This window comes from Equus quagga, chromosome 9 (genome assembly GCF_021613505.1).
Source record: "Equus quagga isolate Etosha38 chromosome 9, UCLA_HA_Equagga_1.0, whole genome shotgun sequence".
NCBI classification, from domain to species: Eukaryota; Metazoa; Chordata; class Mammalia; order Perissodactyla; family Equidae; genus Equus; species Equus quagga.
The window spans coordinates 66,343,003-66,359,961 of NC_060275.1; the positions used below are offsets into that span (position 1 = coordinate 66,343,003).

The 16,959-nt window shown below is 61.2% G+C and overlaps 2 protein-coding genes across 13 annotated transcripts in view; both read left to right on the forward strand.

Annotated features, from left to right (window-relative positions):
• The window catches only part of FCHO1 (FCH and mu domain containing endocytic adaptor 1), a 27,417-nt gene extending 25,085 nt beyond the window's left edge, over positions 1-2,332 (forward strand). For 10 of the 12 annotated variants that reach the window (XM_046672397.1, XM_046672392.1, XM_046672396.1 and 7 more), the window contains 4 exons: positions 382-581; positions 1,160-1,215; positions 1,553-1,717; positions 2,080-2,332. In XM_046672397.1, coding sequence (XP_046528353.1) covers positions 382-581; positions 1,160-1,215; positions 1,553-1,717; positions 2,080-2,102 — 444 coding nt within the window. In that variant the 3' untranslated portion in view covers positions 2,103-2,332. Of the gene's footprint in view, positions 1-381; positions 582-1,029; positions 1,216-1,552; positions 1,718-2,079 lie in introns of those variants that run through there. The other 2 variants (XM_046672388.1, XM_046672394.1) reach the window with 2 other exon arrangements.
• A 2,498-nt stretch (positions 2,333-4,830) lies between these two features.
• Positions 4,831-16,959, forward strand: part of B3GNT3 (UDP-GlcNAc:betaGal beta-1,3-N-acetylglucosaminyltransferase 3) — a 15,558-nt gene continuing 3,429 nt past the window's right edge. The window contains exons 1-4 of the mRNA XM_046671200.1: positions 4,831-4,848; positions 4,906-5,009; positions 15,483-15,542; positions 16,785-16,952. Coding sequence (XP_046527156.1) covers positions 4,831-4,848; positions 4,906-5,009; positions 15,483-15,542; positions 16,785-16,952 — 350 coding nt within the window. The remainder of the gene's footprint in view (positions 4,849-4,905; positions 5,010-15,482; positions 15,543-16,784; positions 16,953-16,959) is intronic.

The window sequence follows — 16,959 nt, forward strand, 5'->3', positions numbered from 1 at the left end:
GGGGCGGGGGCGGGGCGGGGGCGGGGCGAGCCGCAGCAGGGAGAGGCCGGCGGCTCGGGGCTGCAGGCGGCTGGGCAGGGAGGTGGCGGTGGGGGCCGGGCCGCCTCCTGCGAGGGCGCCGTCGTGCCCACCCTGCCCGGCGCGGGGCCGCGGGCCCTTGTTAGGGGAGGCCCCGCCCTGCTGTCTGCCGGAAACGCGGGGCGTTGCAGGCTGTGAACGGCAGCGCCGCCGGACGGAGCAGGGGAAGGGCCCTGGGGGCGGTGACTGCGGGGCAGAGTTCGGTCGGCTGCAGGGCGGCGAGCCCGGGTCGCGGTGTGGAATAGTGCCTGTGGCGGGACGGCATGGCGCTAGCCGCGTGCTCCCCCCGTTCTCGCCCCCCAGTTCTCGCGCCCGGGGCCGCAGGCCGTGCCCCTGCAGCTGAGCGCGCACTGGCAGTGCGGGGCGGCCCTCACTCAGGTCTCGGTGGAGTACAGCTACCGGCCTGGGGCCACGGCCGTGCCCACGCCGCTCACCAACGTCCAGATCCTGCTGCCTGTGGGGGAGCCGGTGACCAACGTGCGCCTGCAGCCGGCCGCCACTTGGTGAGGGTGTGCGGGAGGCCAAGGGAGGCTCGGCAGTGCGGCCAGGGCCCCTTGGAGCAGCAGCTGGGGTCTGCCCTAGGCCTGCCCGCCCAGAGCTCTCACGGCTTACGCGAGGGTGCTGTTCCTGACAATGAGAATGTCCCGCACCGAGAGCTCCAGGGTGTCCCGCGTGTGGCACACGCTCTGCCTGCGGGCCCTTAGTGGTCCCTCCCCTACGGAGGCTGAGGCCTAGGAGGCTGGGCGCTGGCTCAGGCTGCCCAGGGCTGCCTCCCACGCGGGGCTCGCGGCCGCGGCTCTTCCTCCCAGTGCACCGTTCCCCTTGTTTTGTGCAAAGGGCAGAACCTGCCACGAAGGCAGACTTATAGATCCAAAGGCATCACCTAAAGATGCTTCGAGGGTGCAGGTCCCTCAAGTGCCAGCTGTGCCTTAACCCACCCCCATTTCACAGATGGAGAGACTGAGGCAAGGGGGGGGACCTGGTTTGCTCAGGTCGTGTAGCCAAGAGGTGATGGAGCTGGGACCCCGGGCTCCCCGTGTTCTCTCCAGGGGAGACCTGACCAAGCTTCTCTTGATGCCAGGAACCTGGAGGAGAAGCGACTCCTATGGAAGCTTCCAGATGTGTCCGAGGCAGGGGGTGAGTTAGGGTTGTGCTGAGGGCTCAGGTGGAGGAGCTTATATACACTGAGGGAGAATTGGGGATGTACCAGGAGTGGGGCAGTGTGGGCATCCAGACAGGCTTGACAGGGTTCTGACAACATTGGGGGACAGGGCATGCTGGGGGCAGGCAGGTGCAAAGACCCTGAGGCAGGACCTCTTTGCAAACCACACACAGCCCCATGGGACCAAAGGAAAAGGGTGCGGGGGTACAGAGGCCACAGATCGACAGGCTTGGGTGTCAAGTGGAGGAGGAGCCCAGGTCACAGCGGGACCAGAGCTGGGGGATGGGCCCCACTGACCTCAGGCTTCCCCAGGCTCCGGCTGCCTGTCTGCCAGCTGGGAGCCGTGCTCGGGGCCCAGCACACCCAGCCCCGTGGCCGCTCAGTTCACCAGTGAGGGGGCCACTCTGTCGGGCGTGGACCTGGAGCTGGTGGGCAGCGGCTACCGCATGTCGCTAGTAAAGAGGAGGTTCGCCACAGGTATTTGCCCGCCCTGTGGCCACGCCGGGCCTGAGCGCCGCCCTGTGCTCCTGAGGGCTGCGGCGGGGGAGGCATTTGGGGTGCTTGGGCAGGAGAGGCAGTGTTGGGGCCTGGAGACCCAGGATGGGGGGCACGGGTGGGGAGGGGTGGTCAGGGCCCCACTGGGAGGATCAGGAGGGGCTGTCCCCTGGGGGGAACAAGAAGCCCCACTGCCACCCCACCCCCACCCCATTCTCCTGCCCTCACAAGGGGCCACCCGGGCCTGGGGCTGTGGGAACAGTGAGTCAGGGGTGATGTGAGGAGAGTTGGGGGACCCCAGGGAGGGGCAGGGGACCCGCTCCCCTCACTGCCCCGCCCCACAGGGATGTACCTGGTGAGCTGCTGAGCCCACAGAGGCCCTGGCGGCTGCTCTGCGCTGTGTCCTGGTGCTCGCCCACAGCTCCCTGCCCTCCGCGGACCCTGGGGCCCCTGACTCCGCCGACGCCCCGCCTCCCTGGAGAGGCGCCCGCGGCCAGCCTGGCTGGGCCTGAGATTCACTCCTGCTCACGCCAGCGCCCACACAGGTCCTTGGACTTTTATGTTCTTTGAATAAACACTTTATTTTCTAATAAAATAAACGACAAACCTTTTCCTGCTTCAGGAAGTTTCTTTCATGTCGTCAGAGAGGAGAGGAAGATCACGGGTGGGTGGGGATATTTAATATTCCCAACTTCCCCCCGCCTCCCCACCCTGAACCTGTGTGCAGTGATACCGAGGGAGAGAAGCCAGACCAGGGCACTCCCAGCCCCATGGACCCCTCCAGTCCTGTGGCTCGGAGCTGGGCCATGGAAGGGATGGAGACTAGAGGAACCCAGAGTGGGCATTGGAAGACTTCCTAAGGAGGGGACATTATAAATGGGGCTTTGAGGTATGAGCAGGAGTTTGTAAAATGAGGTTGGGCATCCAGGCAGAGAAATGGTGAGTTGTGGGTTCCATGAGGAAGCAATTAGTCAAGCCACAGGTGTTGACTGAGCACCTGCTGTGTGCCAGGCAATTAGAGACACGGCTGTGAGCACAACAAAGCTCTCGGAAGCCATGAAGGTGTGAAGCCAAAAGGCCTGGGTTAGAACCTGCTTGGCCCCTGTGGCTGTGTGACTTTGAGCAAGCAACTTGAGCTTCCGGGCCTCAGTTTCCTCATCTGTAACCCACTCACCCGGTGGCTGCGTGGGTCACACCCTTGAAGAGAACCTGGTACAGAGGAGGCTCCCCTGCAGTGCTGGCATGTTTATGGTGTTGGGGACCCAGGGTGGAGCGTGGGCCCCAATGCAGGTGGGCAAGGGATGGCCTGAGTGGGGCCCAGGACAGGTGGGGTGACCAGCATACTGTGGTGAGGAGCAGGGCTGAGCTCGGGGCACAGTGCTGGGTCCTGGTGGACATGTGGGGACCCTGGGGCCCTGACCCTGAGGCCGTGCAGATCCCAGGGAGCAAGCCGGGCCAGATGGAGCTCAGCGGCAGCAGCAGGATTCAACCTGGCCTCTCTGACCCTCCTGCCCTGTCTGGCGAAGGGGTCTGCTGGGCCTCTGTTTCCTGTCTGGGAAGTGGGCGTCCTCCAGCTGGGAGAGGTCTGGGAGCCTCCTCAGCTCTGTGCATGAGGGGTGGCATCCAACGGGGCCTTCAGGCAGTGACAGCCCCAGCACACGCACCGCCTGCCTCGGGCAGGGGTCAGCGGCGGAGGCCAGCAGCAGGCCGCTGCAAGTTCACAGCCCATAGCCCCATGTGGCCCTGAGCTCGAGGACCCCGTCAAGGAGCCTAAATCAAACATCCGATCCTGAGGGAGGGTCCCCTCCATCCTAAGTCTTTGCACACACGTGTGCATGCGTGCACGCTCAGTGGCTTTGGTCCTTCCCGGACTGCCCCTTTGCCGGTCCCACGTGGCTGAGTGGCTCAAGTGCCATCTCCATGCTGTGGCCACTCCCTGCGGGTCAGGGTGTGTTGCTGCCACCCTGGGCTGCGGTGTCGTCTGGCATGGGTTCTCATCCTCCTGATCAGTGGCAGGGAAATGGAACCTCTAGTGGGCTATTTTCTTGTCACAAGTGAGGCTGGGCAACGTCTAACCACAGAGGCACATCCTGGGCGGGGCCTCCCGACCCCAGGGCCTTGGCTTCCCAAGCTGCTGCGACGTGTGCCAACCTGCGGAGGGTGAGTCCGGGGGCACCCGTGTAACGGTCAGGGGGCTGTCATAAGGCGGTTTACGATACCATGGTCTCCTGCACCGGGGAGGCCCCAAAATCTCAGTGTGGGGCACAAAGCCATTAGATCACCTGCCAGAGGCCACCCCCAGTTGGTGAGTGACCAGGTCAGGAATTTTTTTTAATCGAGGTGAAATTAACATTACAAAAAATTAACCATGTAAAGTGCACAATTCAGTAGCATTTAGTGCATTCACAATGTTGAGCAACCATCATCTCTATCTGGTTCCAGAACATTCCATCACCCCAAAAGGAGACCCCTGAGCAGTCCCTCCCCATCCCCCTCCCCCAGCCCCCCGGCACCCATCGATCTGCCTTCCGTCTCTGTGGATCTGCCTGTTCTGGACTTTTCACATAAATGGGATTGCACGCTGTGTGGCTCGTGTGTCAGCTTCTCTCACTCAGCGAGAGGTTTCCGTGGTCCCTCCTTGCTGGAGCATGTCTCAGGGCTTCGGTCCTGTCTGTGGCTGAGCTCTGGGCCCTTGTGTGGCTGGAGTGCATTCTGTCCAGGCATCATCCGCTGATGGACGCTTGGCCTGTTTCCTCTTTCGGCGGCTGTGAGCAGTGCTGCTGTGAACGCCCGTGTCCGAGTCCTCCGGGGAGATGCCCCGGAGTGGAAGTGCTGGGTCAAGCGATGATTCTAGCGTGGATGTGAACCCGGCAGGCACCAGAATCCACCCTGGAAGCTTTTGGAGCCACCCCGGGGCCTCTGCGCCTCCGACTGTTGAGCCAGCGGGCCTCAGTTTCCCAGCAGCAGGCTGGGCGTGCCCCGAGCTCACTCACTCCACCGGGCAGGCCCCTTCTAGCACCCAGAGCTCCGGATTCGTGTGCAAGTTTACAGTTTCCGGGGCGACGACTCAGGAAGGGGCCCTGGCAGGCGTGAGGATGGGCGGGCCCCATCCGGTAGAGCCGGCCTGATTCTGGCCCTGCCGGCGGCCCGTGAACTCAGGGAACCCGCAGGCCCCACGGGGACTCGAGGGTCTTGAACATCAGCCGGGGCGCTGGCCCTCGCAGGGGGGAGGCGGCTTCAACACGCTCCAAAGTCGGAGCGTTTATGGCGACAGGTGGGTGCGTGCGCGGGGGCCACCGCGGCCTCAAGTGCCCCCATCGATGCGCCCCCATCCGATGCAGTCGCCCTCCACACGGGCGGGGCAGAGCCTGGCTCCGCGCTGACCTTGCTCCCCAGACCTCTCCCAGCGAGAGGAGCCGGGACTGAGTGCCTCCATTTGACAGACGAGGACACTGAGGCACAGCAGGACCCGCCTCTTTTTCTTCCTCGGGAAGAAATAGGGATGGAGGAGGAAGTGGGGTGGCTCGAGCCACTGCCTGGCTCACCCCTGTGGACTGGATCGCCCCCACCCCGGAGCTGCCGACCCCAACGCGTCAAGGCTGGAAATTTCTAAAGTCAGACGCAGCACAGGGCAGGGTTCGAATCTTCACCAACTCCAAGAGTCTTCAAATCTGCCTTGCAACTCCAGAGCCTTTCCGGATGCCAGCCCGCGGCCTCCGCCGGCTGTGGGCTCAGGACACGTTTTCGGGTTCTGGAATCTTCGAACGCCCTGCAGAGACCCGAAGAGCCGCTGGGTTCAACCTGCCCTCTGCCCCCTCGTCATTTCTCGGTGGAACACACGCTGGCCCGGCGCCGCGCGGGGCCGAACCTCCGGGCGGGAGGGCTCGGGAGCCGGGGCCGGCGGCGGGGGGCGCGGGCGGGAGGGGAAAGAGGCGGGGCCGGGGCGGGGCGGGCGCGCAGGTGAAGCTGCCCGGGGCCGGGCTGGGGAGCGCAGACTGGGCTCGGAGGCCGGACAGTTGTCTGCGGGTGAGTGTCGGGGGCCCCTGGGGACCCGGCGGCCCGGTAGTCGGGGGGAGTCGGGGCTCTAGGGAAGGCCCGGCAGGTCCCTGGGGTCGGTCTCCGCCGCGTTTACCCAGGAGATGCCGGGGATCCTGGCGCCCGGGTCTCGCTCACCGCGCTGCCCCCACCCATCGGTGATGGTAGTAGCCAGCGTGTCCGAGGCCGGCCGGGGCGGCCTGGCGGGGAAGGAAACAAGGAAGCCCCCCCTCCCCTCGCCTGGAGGGCGGGCGGTGACCGAGGCGGCCCCGGCTCTGGCCTCCCTGACCCCGCGCTCTGTCCCGGCGCAACGGGGCGAGGCCCGGGGTCCCCGCTGTCCTCCCAGGAAACGGCGGGACCGGCACCGGGGAATGGAGGTGCTCTGGCCGCGCTGGCCATTACTATTACTGTTGTCGTTATTGTTGAGATTATTAGCGGGCTGATTGGAAGGGTCTGGGCAGGAGCAGCACACGGCTTCCCAGGTTGGGTTTATTATTGTTTCTTAGCGGGAACCACAGCTGACTCGCACGTCGCCCTGTTGCCGGCAGCCCTGCCAGGCGCTGGGCCACGTGTGCGCCTAAGGACCCAGCTCCTGACCCCCTCCCCGTGCAGGTCTAGCGCTGGCTGTGTGGCTTGGGCAGGTCGCTCCTGGTCTCTGAGCACCTCAGTTTCCCCTCCCTGAGGTAGGACAACACCCGGCTTCTGTGAGGCGGCCTGAGGTGTTCGTCCAGTGGAAGCTGTTATGCTGGGGGGCTTCTGGCCACTGGGGGATCTTGAACGAGGGCCGTTAGATCTCTGAGCCTCAGTTTCTCTGTATGTCAAGCGGGGCTCGGGGTGCAGGACTGTGGTGAAGGTGAGGGAGCTGAGAACTGCTGCCGCCTCTCCGGGGGCTCCCAGGGGACGGCAGTGTCACCACAACTGTATCAATAATAGTAATCATCACCATCACAATTCTGTCGTCAGCCACTTTTCCAGGCTCCTGACCAGCTTTCTCTCCGGTTCAGAAGTTTTTCGTGGCCACTTTTCAGATGTGGAAACTGAGCCCCGCCCCAGATGTCCTGTAGTCCAGATCTGGGATTCAGGGCCCAGGGGGAGCTGGCCAGATTTGGGGCCAGCCCTGTGGCAACCGATTCCTCCCACGCCCTGTCATTTCCCAAGGCTGCTGCCACACCAGATGGGGCTGAGGAGTCCAAGGAAGAGGTGTGGCCCCTGCACCAGGCAGGAGGGCCGCTGGCCTGGGGGAGCAGCTCATGTTTGCTCCCCATGTGCCCCCTCCCTTCTCCCCAGGCTGCAGTGATTCCTGCCCGGTACTCTGGGTGTGGGGGAACCAAGAAGACACCTTGGAGCGTCTCTGCTCCAGGCCAGAGCTCTGGGAATCCAGACAAGCCGGCTTGGCCCAGGGACTCAGCCCAGGAGGGGGAGGTAAGGTGTCACCAGCCCAACTGCTCTTCCTGCCACAGGGCTCTAGGCCCAGAGTAGGACAGCGCCTGCCCCCATCCCCTGTGAGCCAAGGAGAATGCTCATTGTGGGCCCTTCTCCTGATGGAAGTCTGGCCCAGCTTGATTGCCCCCCCATGATGGGGATCTCACTACCAACATAGTAGACGAAAGGAAGCCCCACCAGGTGGTAGTTAAAGGCAGGGACGAGGCTCCCACTTGACCTTCCTTGAATGAGTTCCTTGCTCTATCTATGCCTCAGTTTCCCTATCTATAAAAGTGCAGGTGTGGAGTGTTAACAGCAGATGATGGAAAGGCCGCAGGCAGGACCTGGCAGGTTAACACTCATGCCCACTGTGCAGCTCGTGTTCTCATTCGTGACACACTCCTTTGTGTGAGAGAAATGATGTCGTGAAGACTGCAGTGCTCTCAGTCCAGGGGCTGGAGGACGGCCCTGACCAGCTGGAAGGGGTGGGGGCCCTCGGGGAGGCCTCAGTTCCCCCATGCGCCCTGGATCACGGGAGGAGTGGGAGGTCGAATGGAACGTACGGTCTGCCTGCCCTAGCCTCAGTTTCCCCATCTAGGAACGGAGGCCAGATATGTCCTTTGACACTTGGCTGGGGCAGGGCTGGCGTGTCACCAGCGACCTGTGTGCAGCCTCAGATCCTTCCTGGACGGGCAGTTTTTGTGGCAGTTTTGCTGGCTCATCGTGAGTCATCGTGATCGCCCTGGGACCTGGATGCAGAGGATAGGAAGGTCTAAAGGGTAGCGCCACTGGCCACGTCCCACCTGCTGTCCACACCCAGCCTCACCTAGGTGAATACTGGGTGGAAGTTTGCCTAAAGTCCTCTCGCATATGGCGCACTAAGCAGGGTCTGGCCCTCACGAACCTTTCTGAGGATTATCTTTATGGGGCTTTTTCTTCTTTTTTTTCTATTTACAAGCAACTTACACTTCCTGTAAAGAGACTAGCTTCTCAATCTTGGGAGCCCAAGCTGGTATAAACCGGAGCGGTCCAGCAGGTCAGGCTTGAAATCCCACCAACCCTCCTCAGCCTTGCTTGGCTGTGTGACCTCTGGTAGGTGGATGCCCTCTCTGTGCGCAGCTTGCCCATGTGAGAACTGGAACCTAGGGCCCCCCCAGGTGGCTCAGTGAGAGTCGCAGGGGCTCACACCCTCTCGTGCAGGCGCCCCTGACTCCTATGCCAGACCTCGCTCTTTCCCCCAAAATTGTCTGCTTCCCTGTCTCTCTGTCCCCCATTAGCGTGTCGGCTCCACAGGCAGGGGAGTTTCTCTCTGTCACCTTGGTTGTGTGCCCAGAGCCTAGGCCAGGGCATGGCACCCACTGGGTGCTCGGCCCTCGCTCGGAGCAGCCACGAGTGTGCAGCCAATAACGGTAGCAGCTGCTGATGCTTTGACTATCATCGTTGTCGGCGCTGCGTAAATGTGTAACTTGGTGATAAGACCACTGCCGGCCCAGCCATTCTCAGGACCCAGGTCGTTATGCACACAAATGGGTGTGCTTTCTGCTGTCACCCCCACCTCTCACCCTGCCTTATGGCAGCCCCAGCATGTTCCAAGCCCCCATTCGATCCCAGCCGAGGGTTGAGGGGCGTGCCGGAGCCATGAGGCCGCAGTGATGCTCATGTTCAGCCCCTGCCGCCATCCAGCTTTGCGGACGCGGATGCTGAGGCCGGGGCCGGGCCCTGATTTGGAAATAGACCCAGCGTCGGGGCGCCCAGGCCTGCGGTTCCCGGAGCTGGGGATGGAGGAGGCCTGGGGAGGGCTCCAGGACTCACTGTCTCTGGGCCTCAGTTTCCTCATCTGGGAAGTGGGAGCGTTGATGTGAGGGGGCCTCCAGGTCAGGGGCAGGCAGGCCCGCAAGTCTTGAAATAGAGCGGGGTGGGGGCGGGGCCGGGCCCTGAGAGGCCCTGAGATCGCCCAGGCTGCCTGACATCCTGAGCCCCGCTGTGTCTCAGCCTCTCTGCCTTGCTGGTCTCCCCCGGGACGGTGACAAGAACAGGGTGAGGAGGACGGTACCTGCAGCCACGTGTGCCTGGGGTCTTGCCAGGCCTTGGCTGTCACCTGAGGGTGTAGGCAGAGGATGTGGTGCCAGAATTCTGTCACCAATGGGGGCCCCAAGTTAATTCTGCTGAGCGGTCAGCCTTTCTGTACATCTTGTGCCTCATTAAAAGTCAAAGGTCACTAATATTTAGGCCCACGTATATGCGACGCGAATCGTGAATATCCAGGGACCTGTCTCAGTGCCTTGGGACTATTTAGTAGCTTGTTCATATTTGTTGTGATAATATTCATTCATGCCTCGCGAATGTGCTGCAGCCATTGATTGTCACCTCACAACTGTCACGCTGTGGATACTAGGCGGCCACATGTTTAGCGGCTCATTAATATTCAGAGCCTCAGTGACGCCGGCTGCTCCCTGGCAGCGCTGCTCTGCTGCTCGAGTGTCCCGGTGCCATGGGCGTGCGGCTCTTCAGCACGTGGGGAGCTGCTGGCTCACTGCCCCTTGGTGCCCCCCAGGCTCCCCCAGGTGCTTGCTGGCCGAGCAGCCGCATCCTCCAAGGGGCCTGGGGGCTGCCGCCTCTGGTGGGGCTGGGCTGAAGGGAGGCACGAGGAATGGCCGATATGTGGGTCATCGTTAGTGTTTCCCTCATGCAGCAGACACCTGTGAGTGTCACGTGGGGCCACAGCTGTCGGGGACAGGACACCCAGCCCGCCTCTGGGGCCCAGCACGTTGGGAGCTGTGGAGGAAAGCAGAGCCGGGGCCTCCCTCAGGAGGGGACCTTGGGCTGTGCGTGGGGATCAGGGAGGAAGAGGAGTCCTGGGGTGGGGGACAGGGCCGAGCTGGGGTTCACAGCACTGGGATGGCTGGGGTGGCCAGGGCTTTGGGAGCCACACCCGGCGGCCATGCCGGGAGGAGGCTGTTGGGTCTCTGCCAATGGAAACAAGCGACTTCCTTGTGCGCTGGAGGAGGTGGGCACTGGTGACGACTGTGAGCGGAAGGCAAACAGCCCCGGGCAGGACCTGTGCAGGCGCTAGGGAGGGTCCCGGGAGTCGCTTGCCCGGTCGTTGCTCTGACTCTCCACCGAGGTGAGATGTCCCATCTGAGGCGCGATGTCCCGTCTGAGGTGCGATGTCCTGTCTGAGGGGAGGAGCACAGAAGAGGCGCTGCCGCCCCCTCCCCCCCAAGAGCGCTGGGCAGATGTGCTGGTCCGCCCCATGCAGGTCGGCCTCCCTGGCTTACACACCATGGTAAACAAAGGCTGCCACCCAGTCTCCAGCTGGGTGACCTGCTGCCCCAGAACGTCCCCATGGGAAAGGCTCAGGGGCTTCTCACATTCTGTTCCCTCAGTCCTTCCTTTTCCATCCGCCACATCCAGGCTCTAACCATCAACAACTCCCTCCACCATATTCTTCTGAACTCACTCACTGCACTCTCCTGGGCGGCCCTTGTCCGCACCCCAGATTCTTCCACCTGGTTGCTGCCTGGCCTTTCCTCCTCCCTGATTGGCCCTCCTCCCTCAGTGGCCACAGAGGAGCTCTTAAAAGTCTAAGTCAATTTGTCCCTCCCCTGCTCACACACCCTCCATGGCTCCCCATTGCTCCTCACTGCAATGTTAGAGGGTCTCCATGGTTTGCCCCATGTCCTCCCACTCCCCCGGCATGTCTGCCCACCCTGCCATCATCCCTCTCCTCTCCCTCTGCTCCAGCCACGCTGGCCTCCTCTCTCTGCCTTCAGCTCCCTCCACTTGTGTCTACCTCAGGCCCTTTGCACTTGCTGTGCCCTCTGCTGAGAAGGCCGTTCGCCCCCTGGCTCTGCCCAGGTGATTTCCCATCATTCTTTAGGATGTCCCCAGGCTGGTTGGGTCCCCCCATGGACACTTCTTTCTAAAACAGCATTTGTCTCAGTTGTCATTAAATAAATCACTTCTTCATGTGTTAATATGGTCAGAGAGGGGCTGGAGTGGTTGTGGCTGCATCCCCAGCGCCCTCCATACAGCAGGTGCTCAGTAAACACTCTATGGCCCCCGGGTCAGTGCAACAGGTGAAAGGATTGGACTCAGCACAGCCTGGACCCCCTTGCCCGCCTGCATTGGGGGTGGCCCGGCAGTGGGATGCTGGCCACCTGGGCCCCGGGTCTCCAGCTTCCGCCAGATGTTTGGTGAAGTTCCTTGTGACAGGTTCTGGAAGGCTCAGGGTCTGGACGGGAGGGCTCCCAGTGACTCCACACGGTGGGGAGTATGGGGTGGGCGGAGCCCGCCCATCAGAGTCCTGGGTTCCAATCCTGCTTTACGCTGAGCCTCAGTACCCCCCATCTGCCAGCGGGGGCTCTTGGGGCCCCGAAGGAGCCAGGACGATGAGTCAAGGCCACCGAGTGTCACCGCACAGCCGGTGTGCCAAGGCTTTGACACAGGTGACCCCGTTGTGTGTGGGCGTGTGGGGTTCTCAGTCCTCGGGGGACCTGAAAGGAGACAGACTTGGAAGAGGGAGCACCTCGCCCGTTCAACTCAGGGCAAAGGGCGCCACTGGATGAGGAGTCTGACCGCTCTGCCCCTGCGTAGCCCCCGGCCCCCAGGGCACAGCACACCCCTCAGCCTGGTGCTCAGTCTTTACAGGGTTTGGCCCCACCCTCTAGCCTCAGAAATCAGCCCCTCTCCACAGTCCTTTTCAGCAAAATAAACCACGTGCGACTCCTCTCATAGGTCTTGTTTTCCTTCCCTTCCATGCTTTTGCATGTGCTCTTTCTTCCATCTGAACTCCCCTTGGTAAACTCTTATGCATCTGTCAAAGCCTCAGCTTCAATATTGTGGTTCCTTCTTCCAGCTCAGCCCTCATCCCACGGATGGCTGGCTCTCTCTTGCCCACCTCCCTGAGCTCAGCTTCCCCATCTAGAAGATGGGAGTGGTGATTCCCCCAGACTTATTCAGACCCCAGGGGTTTTAGAGTGACCAGCTCTCTGGGCTTCACAAAGCCCAGTCATCCCATTTATGATGAGACTGGGAGGTGTCCAGCAGGATCTCAGGTGGGGTCAGGAAATCGGTTTGGGGCCCCCCAGCCCCTGCAGCAAAAGCCTAGAGTTGCTCCTCTGTCACCTGGAGAAGGTCCAAGACAGCGAGAGGTGTGCCCTCCTTGGCAAGGCCGAGCCCCTGAGCCCAGCGTCTCCCACGCAAGTGTGGGGCCAGCCCTTCGGACAGCGGGACCCGTAAGGACAGGTTGGCAGGTTGGCGACTCCCCGTGGCAGAGTCCACAGGGGCGCCCAGCAAGCTCTGTTGGGCCACTGAGTCCTCGGGCTCCCTCTGGCTTGCTAATGGGGAGCCTGGGGTTCTTTCTCATGACAATCAGCGGATGTGGGACATTGTGAGGATGGCAACATTTCCTGCTTGAGGTTTTAAGGGGTCACGAGTCAGCCGGGCCTTGGTGGATGGAAAAGGGAAGGAGATCTTGGAGGCCTTGATAGAGGGCTAGAGGAGGAGGGGAAGCAAGCCTCCGGCCCACGCCCAGCTCCAGCCCAGACCCCAGGCAGGGGCCGCCTGCGGCTGGGAGGGGCTGGGAGGGTGAAGGAGCCGTGGGGCCCCTCCCTTTAGAGAGACTACAGACCGGAGGAGAAGCTGGGAATGCAGGCAGACGACAAAGGGTGTTTCATATGCAAAGGGTTCTTGCAAATAAACAAGAAAGGAAAACAAGGAAAAGAATAGGGATGAATGGAATTGATTAAAACCAAATGGCCACCCCCAGAGGCTGTATTTTGATCCCAGGCCTGTGAGCCTGTAGTCGGTTAGTGGTTAGCCGCCTCTCCTCATGCCCTCCCTCCCCCCACGGCCCGGGTTTGGCTGAGCTGTAAACACTCCTATTTGCTGAAGTATCTTCCTTAGCGTTGGAGCCCTTGTTTGGAACTTACAAAACACATTCCCGGAGAACGGACCCTTGGCCATTTGGGTTTAATTTTCCATTTAATAAATGTATAATAAATATATAAATAATAAATCTCATCAATACGCCGTGTGATGAGTTTGCATGACCCTGTGCAGGGAGGGGGACGACCCCCTGCCCTCTGAGTCCTGATTGGTCCAAGAACTAAATTGACGGGAGACAGGTTACCAGGAGAAGGTCACAGCTGAACAACGTATACGTGGGGGAGACCCAGGAAAACTGAGTAACTCACCAAAATGCTGACACCGCCGCCTTAGATGCCATCTCCAGCTGAGGACAAAGGAGGAGGCGGGGAGGCAATGCAGGAGGAGACGGAAACGCCAAGGTTTGGCCAACAAACGTTCGCTGGCCGCCCGTCGGGTCGGTGGGGCGTAGACTGTCTGCTGAGAGACAGCTTGGGTGCAGCTGTCACCGCGGGCACCCCCGGTGAGCACCTTCCAGAGCAGGCCTTCTGCCTGAGACTCTTAGGCAGTAAGAGACACGTTTTCGGGGGGCCGATGCTGACGCCCACACCCAGATGGAGGCGCCGTCCTTGCCCGACTCTCCTCTCCCAGCCCCTTCCAGTCCCCCGTCCAGGGTCTGCGGTTTAGAGCGGGATTCTCCACCTTGATGCTGTTGACACAGGCTTGTTGTCTTCTGAGGTGGTCCCTCCTGTGGCCCGCAGCATATTCCTCTGTGGCCTCCCCCACGCAGTGCTGTTAGCGGCCCTGTGTGTCCACCCCTCCGGCATCTGACACCAGAAATCTCTGCAGACTCGGGGCGTTCCCTGGGGCGGGGGCACACGTGAAAGCCCTGCTGGCGCCACACTGCACCCGGGCGGGGGTGGAGGGCCCTCTGGGCGTGGCAGGATGACAGTGCTCTGGCCCCGCTGGGTCCCCAGGCGCTGCAGGAGAGGCGGCGGCCCCTCTGGTCGCACCGTCTTTGTGAGGACTTGCTCTGTCCACGGCAGCTCAGAGCCTTCATGCATCCTCAGGGCTCCGGATCTGCCTGGCCTGCCGGGAGCGCCCCTTTCTCGCCGCTCACCCTGGGTTCAGCCTCTCTGCAGCTCAGGAGGATGTCCTTCTAGGAGTCAGGTCCTCCCTGCATTATATTTGTCAGTTCACAGTCTCATCCTGAGACGACTGGCCTTTCTGTCTCCCTGACCTGCCCTCCTGAACCCCAGGCTGGGGATGCCTCAGGTTCTGTGGCCACAGGCAGGTCCCGCAGTTGCTCAGGTTCTGCCGGTTCATTCCCACCTCAGGGCCTTTGCACCTGCTTTTCCCGCCCCTGCAACCTTTCCCCTCGACTTCCTCCATGCCGGCTCCTCCATGCCACTCACATCCCAGCCTAACTGTCATCCAGACCCCCTTCCTCCCATGGCTTTCATCACCTTGCATCATTTCTTGAGGTTTCTGTTTAACGTTTGTTCCCCTTTGAGAGTGTGGGTTCCACATTGGCAGGGATGTTTGGCACCCTGTGCCGTTCACCCTGCGTCCCCAGCTCCCAGGAGATGCCTGGCGCACAGGAGAAGCATGGTCAATCCTGGCTTCAGTGAGTGGATGTATGAATTCATTCCAAGTCAAAGTGTTTTCAGACACTGTGGCAACCCCGCAGTCATTCACTCATCGTTCACTCAACACGCATGCATTGCGCAGCCTGCTGTGCACCCAGCGTAGTGCCAGGCCAGAAAAAATGGGGAACGACACTGGCCACCTGGGGCTCGCGCTCTGGTGGGTGGAGGGTGAGAAACAACACTTTTAAAAGTTCTATCGTGTACTTGAGGAAGTGAAAAATGCTGTGGAAGGAAGGAAAAATAGAACACGGTGGGAGTCCCAGCTGCCAACGAGATGGTGTGTCCCGAGGCAGCCTCCCTGAGAATGGACATCTGAGCAAGAACAGGAGGGAGCGAGGGAGGGAGCTGCATGGAAATGTGGGGACTCAGGCAGAGGAAACCGACCATGCAAAGGTCCTGAGGCAGGACTGTGCCCAGCGTGATCGAGGTTAAAATCCCCACAACAACACTCTTAGGGTTATTGCCTCCACTTTAGATTGAGACTCAGAGAGGTTGAGCTTCTTTCCCAAGGTCACACAGTGGAACGTGTGGGGTGAGATCCAAGCCCTCTTTAAGGGAGACATCTGGCTGGAGAGGCCTTGGTCAGGTGGTGTGCAGAGACAGGGACAGGCATGTTGCAGAGAGGGCCTCCTGGACCTCGGAACGGGGCCCTGTGCTGGCTCTAGGTGGACATGGGAAGCCACTCTCTTCCTCGTTCCCGGGCAGCAGCTGGGTGGGGTCACTCGTGGCTGGAGGGGCCTACAAAACACACTGACTGCCACACGCTGTTCCAGGTGCCGTTGTGGAGACCAGGGAGACCCCAGACCAGCACAGTCACCCCGCGGGGGCCTGAGGTAAGTGCAGAGGTCCACATATTCATTCAACTAACACTCCCACCAGGCGCCAGGTGCTGGGAGCTCCCTGCCTGCCTGCACAGCCCTGTGAGGGGAAGAATGCTCAGATGCTCCTTTCCTTTATAGCTCAGGAAACGGAGGCCCAGGGTATGGAGGGCACACAGCCAGGAAGGGGTGGAATTGGGACTTAAACCCAGGAGTTGGGCTCCAGAGTCTGCAGCTCTCTAGGGTGAGCCAGTAAGTGTGTGCCGAATGAGTAAGTCCTGCCTTGAGTCTAATCCAGCACTTTCATTCTGCACTCAAAAATAGATCCTCAAGTTCAGGGCTGGAAAACAGCACAGATGCCACCTTTCCAGATAAACGGACGTTGAAGGAGTCCAGGGAAGCCTGAGAAAGGGATCTGGACAGAGACTAAGGGTTCTGCCTAGATATAGAGGAGGAAAGCTTCCAGGAGGAGGGGATGTTAGAGCTGGGGTTTTGAAGGATGAATAAGAGTTTGCCAGAGAGAAACTTAATGAGTTCATTTTTATTCATAAATTTATTTATTCAAATACTCCCTGCTTCCCTCATGCATCTCCCTCAAGCTCAGTGCCTCCAGTCTTCTTGGGAGGACAAAGTCAGACTCAGACACCCCCGTAGGATCAGGACCAGGCCAGAAGGGGAGATAGGGCAAGAGGTGCCAAACAGGGAACCAGGACTCTTCCTGAGGAGCCAAAGAGGGCTTCTCAGAGAATGGATCATTTGAGATGGGTTTTAAAGGACGAATAGGAGTTTGCCAAGGAAGATAGCTTTGTTTGAGACATGCTGGGCCTGAGAGGTCTGTGAGACACCAGGTGCTGTGCTCTGGTCACAGGACCAGTAAAAATAGTCAAGAAGAATAGGTGATGATTGCATCAGAATCCCAGCTCAGAGTTTCCTGGAGGTGCAGGTGAAAAGGGACGCAGGAGGAATCCCAGCAGCTCTCAGCTGATCAAAAGGGAGCTCCCTGCCTCCTTCAGGGAGGCTCCTGGGCCGTCTCTGAGGCAGGGTCGGGAGGAGGGCCAGTTTGGATGCGGGGCCGGGTTCTGAGCACACTCAGAGTCGGGGGTCACGTTGGCACCTGTGGGCGACTGTCAGAGCCAACGTGGGGTGCTGAGGCGGGGCGGGGGATCCCGACATTCCACCCGCCCGAGCAGCGCCTGGCCGCCGCCAGGACGGGGACAGGCGGCCCAGCCGGGGCGTCAGGGAGCGTTCTCTCCGCAGGAGCCGCCCGGGGTCCCCAGTCCGCCCCAGCCCGGCGACCAGGATGAGGCTGCGGACCGAGGTGGCCCTGGCCGCGGGCCTGGGCGCCTTCGGCCTCCTGGTGCTCTGGAGTCTGCGCGCGCCGTCGCCGCCCTGCCGGAGCCCGCAGCCCACCCCGGGCCCGCCCGCGCCCCCA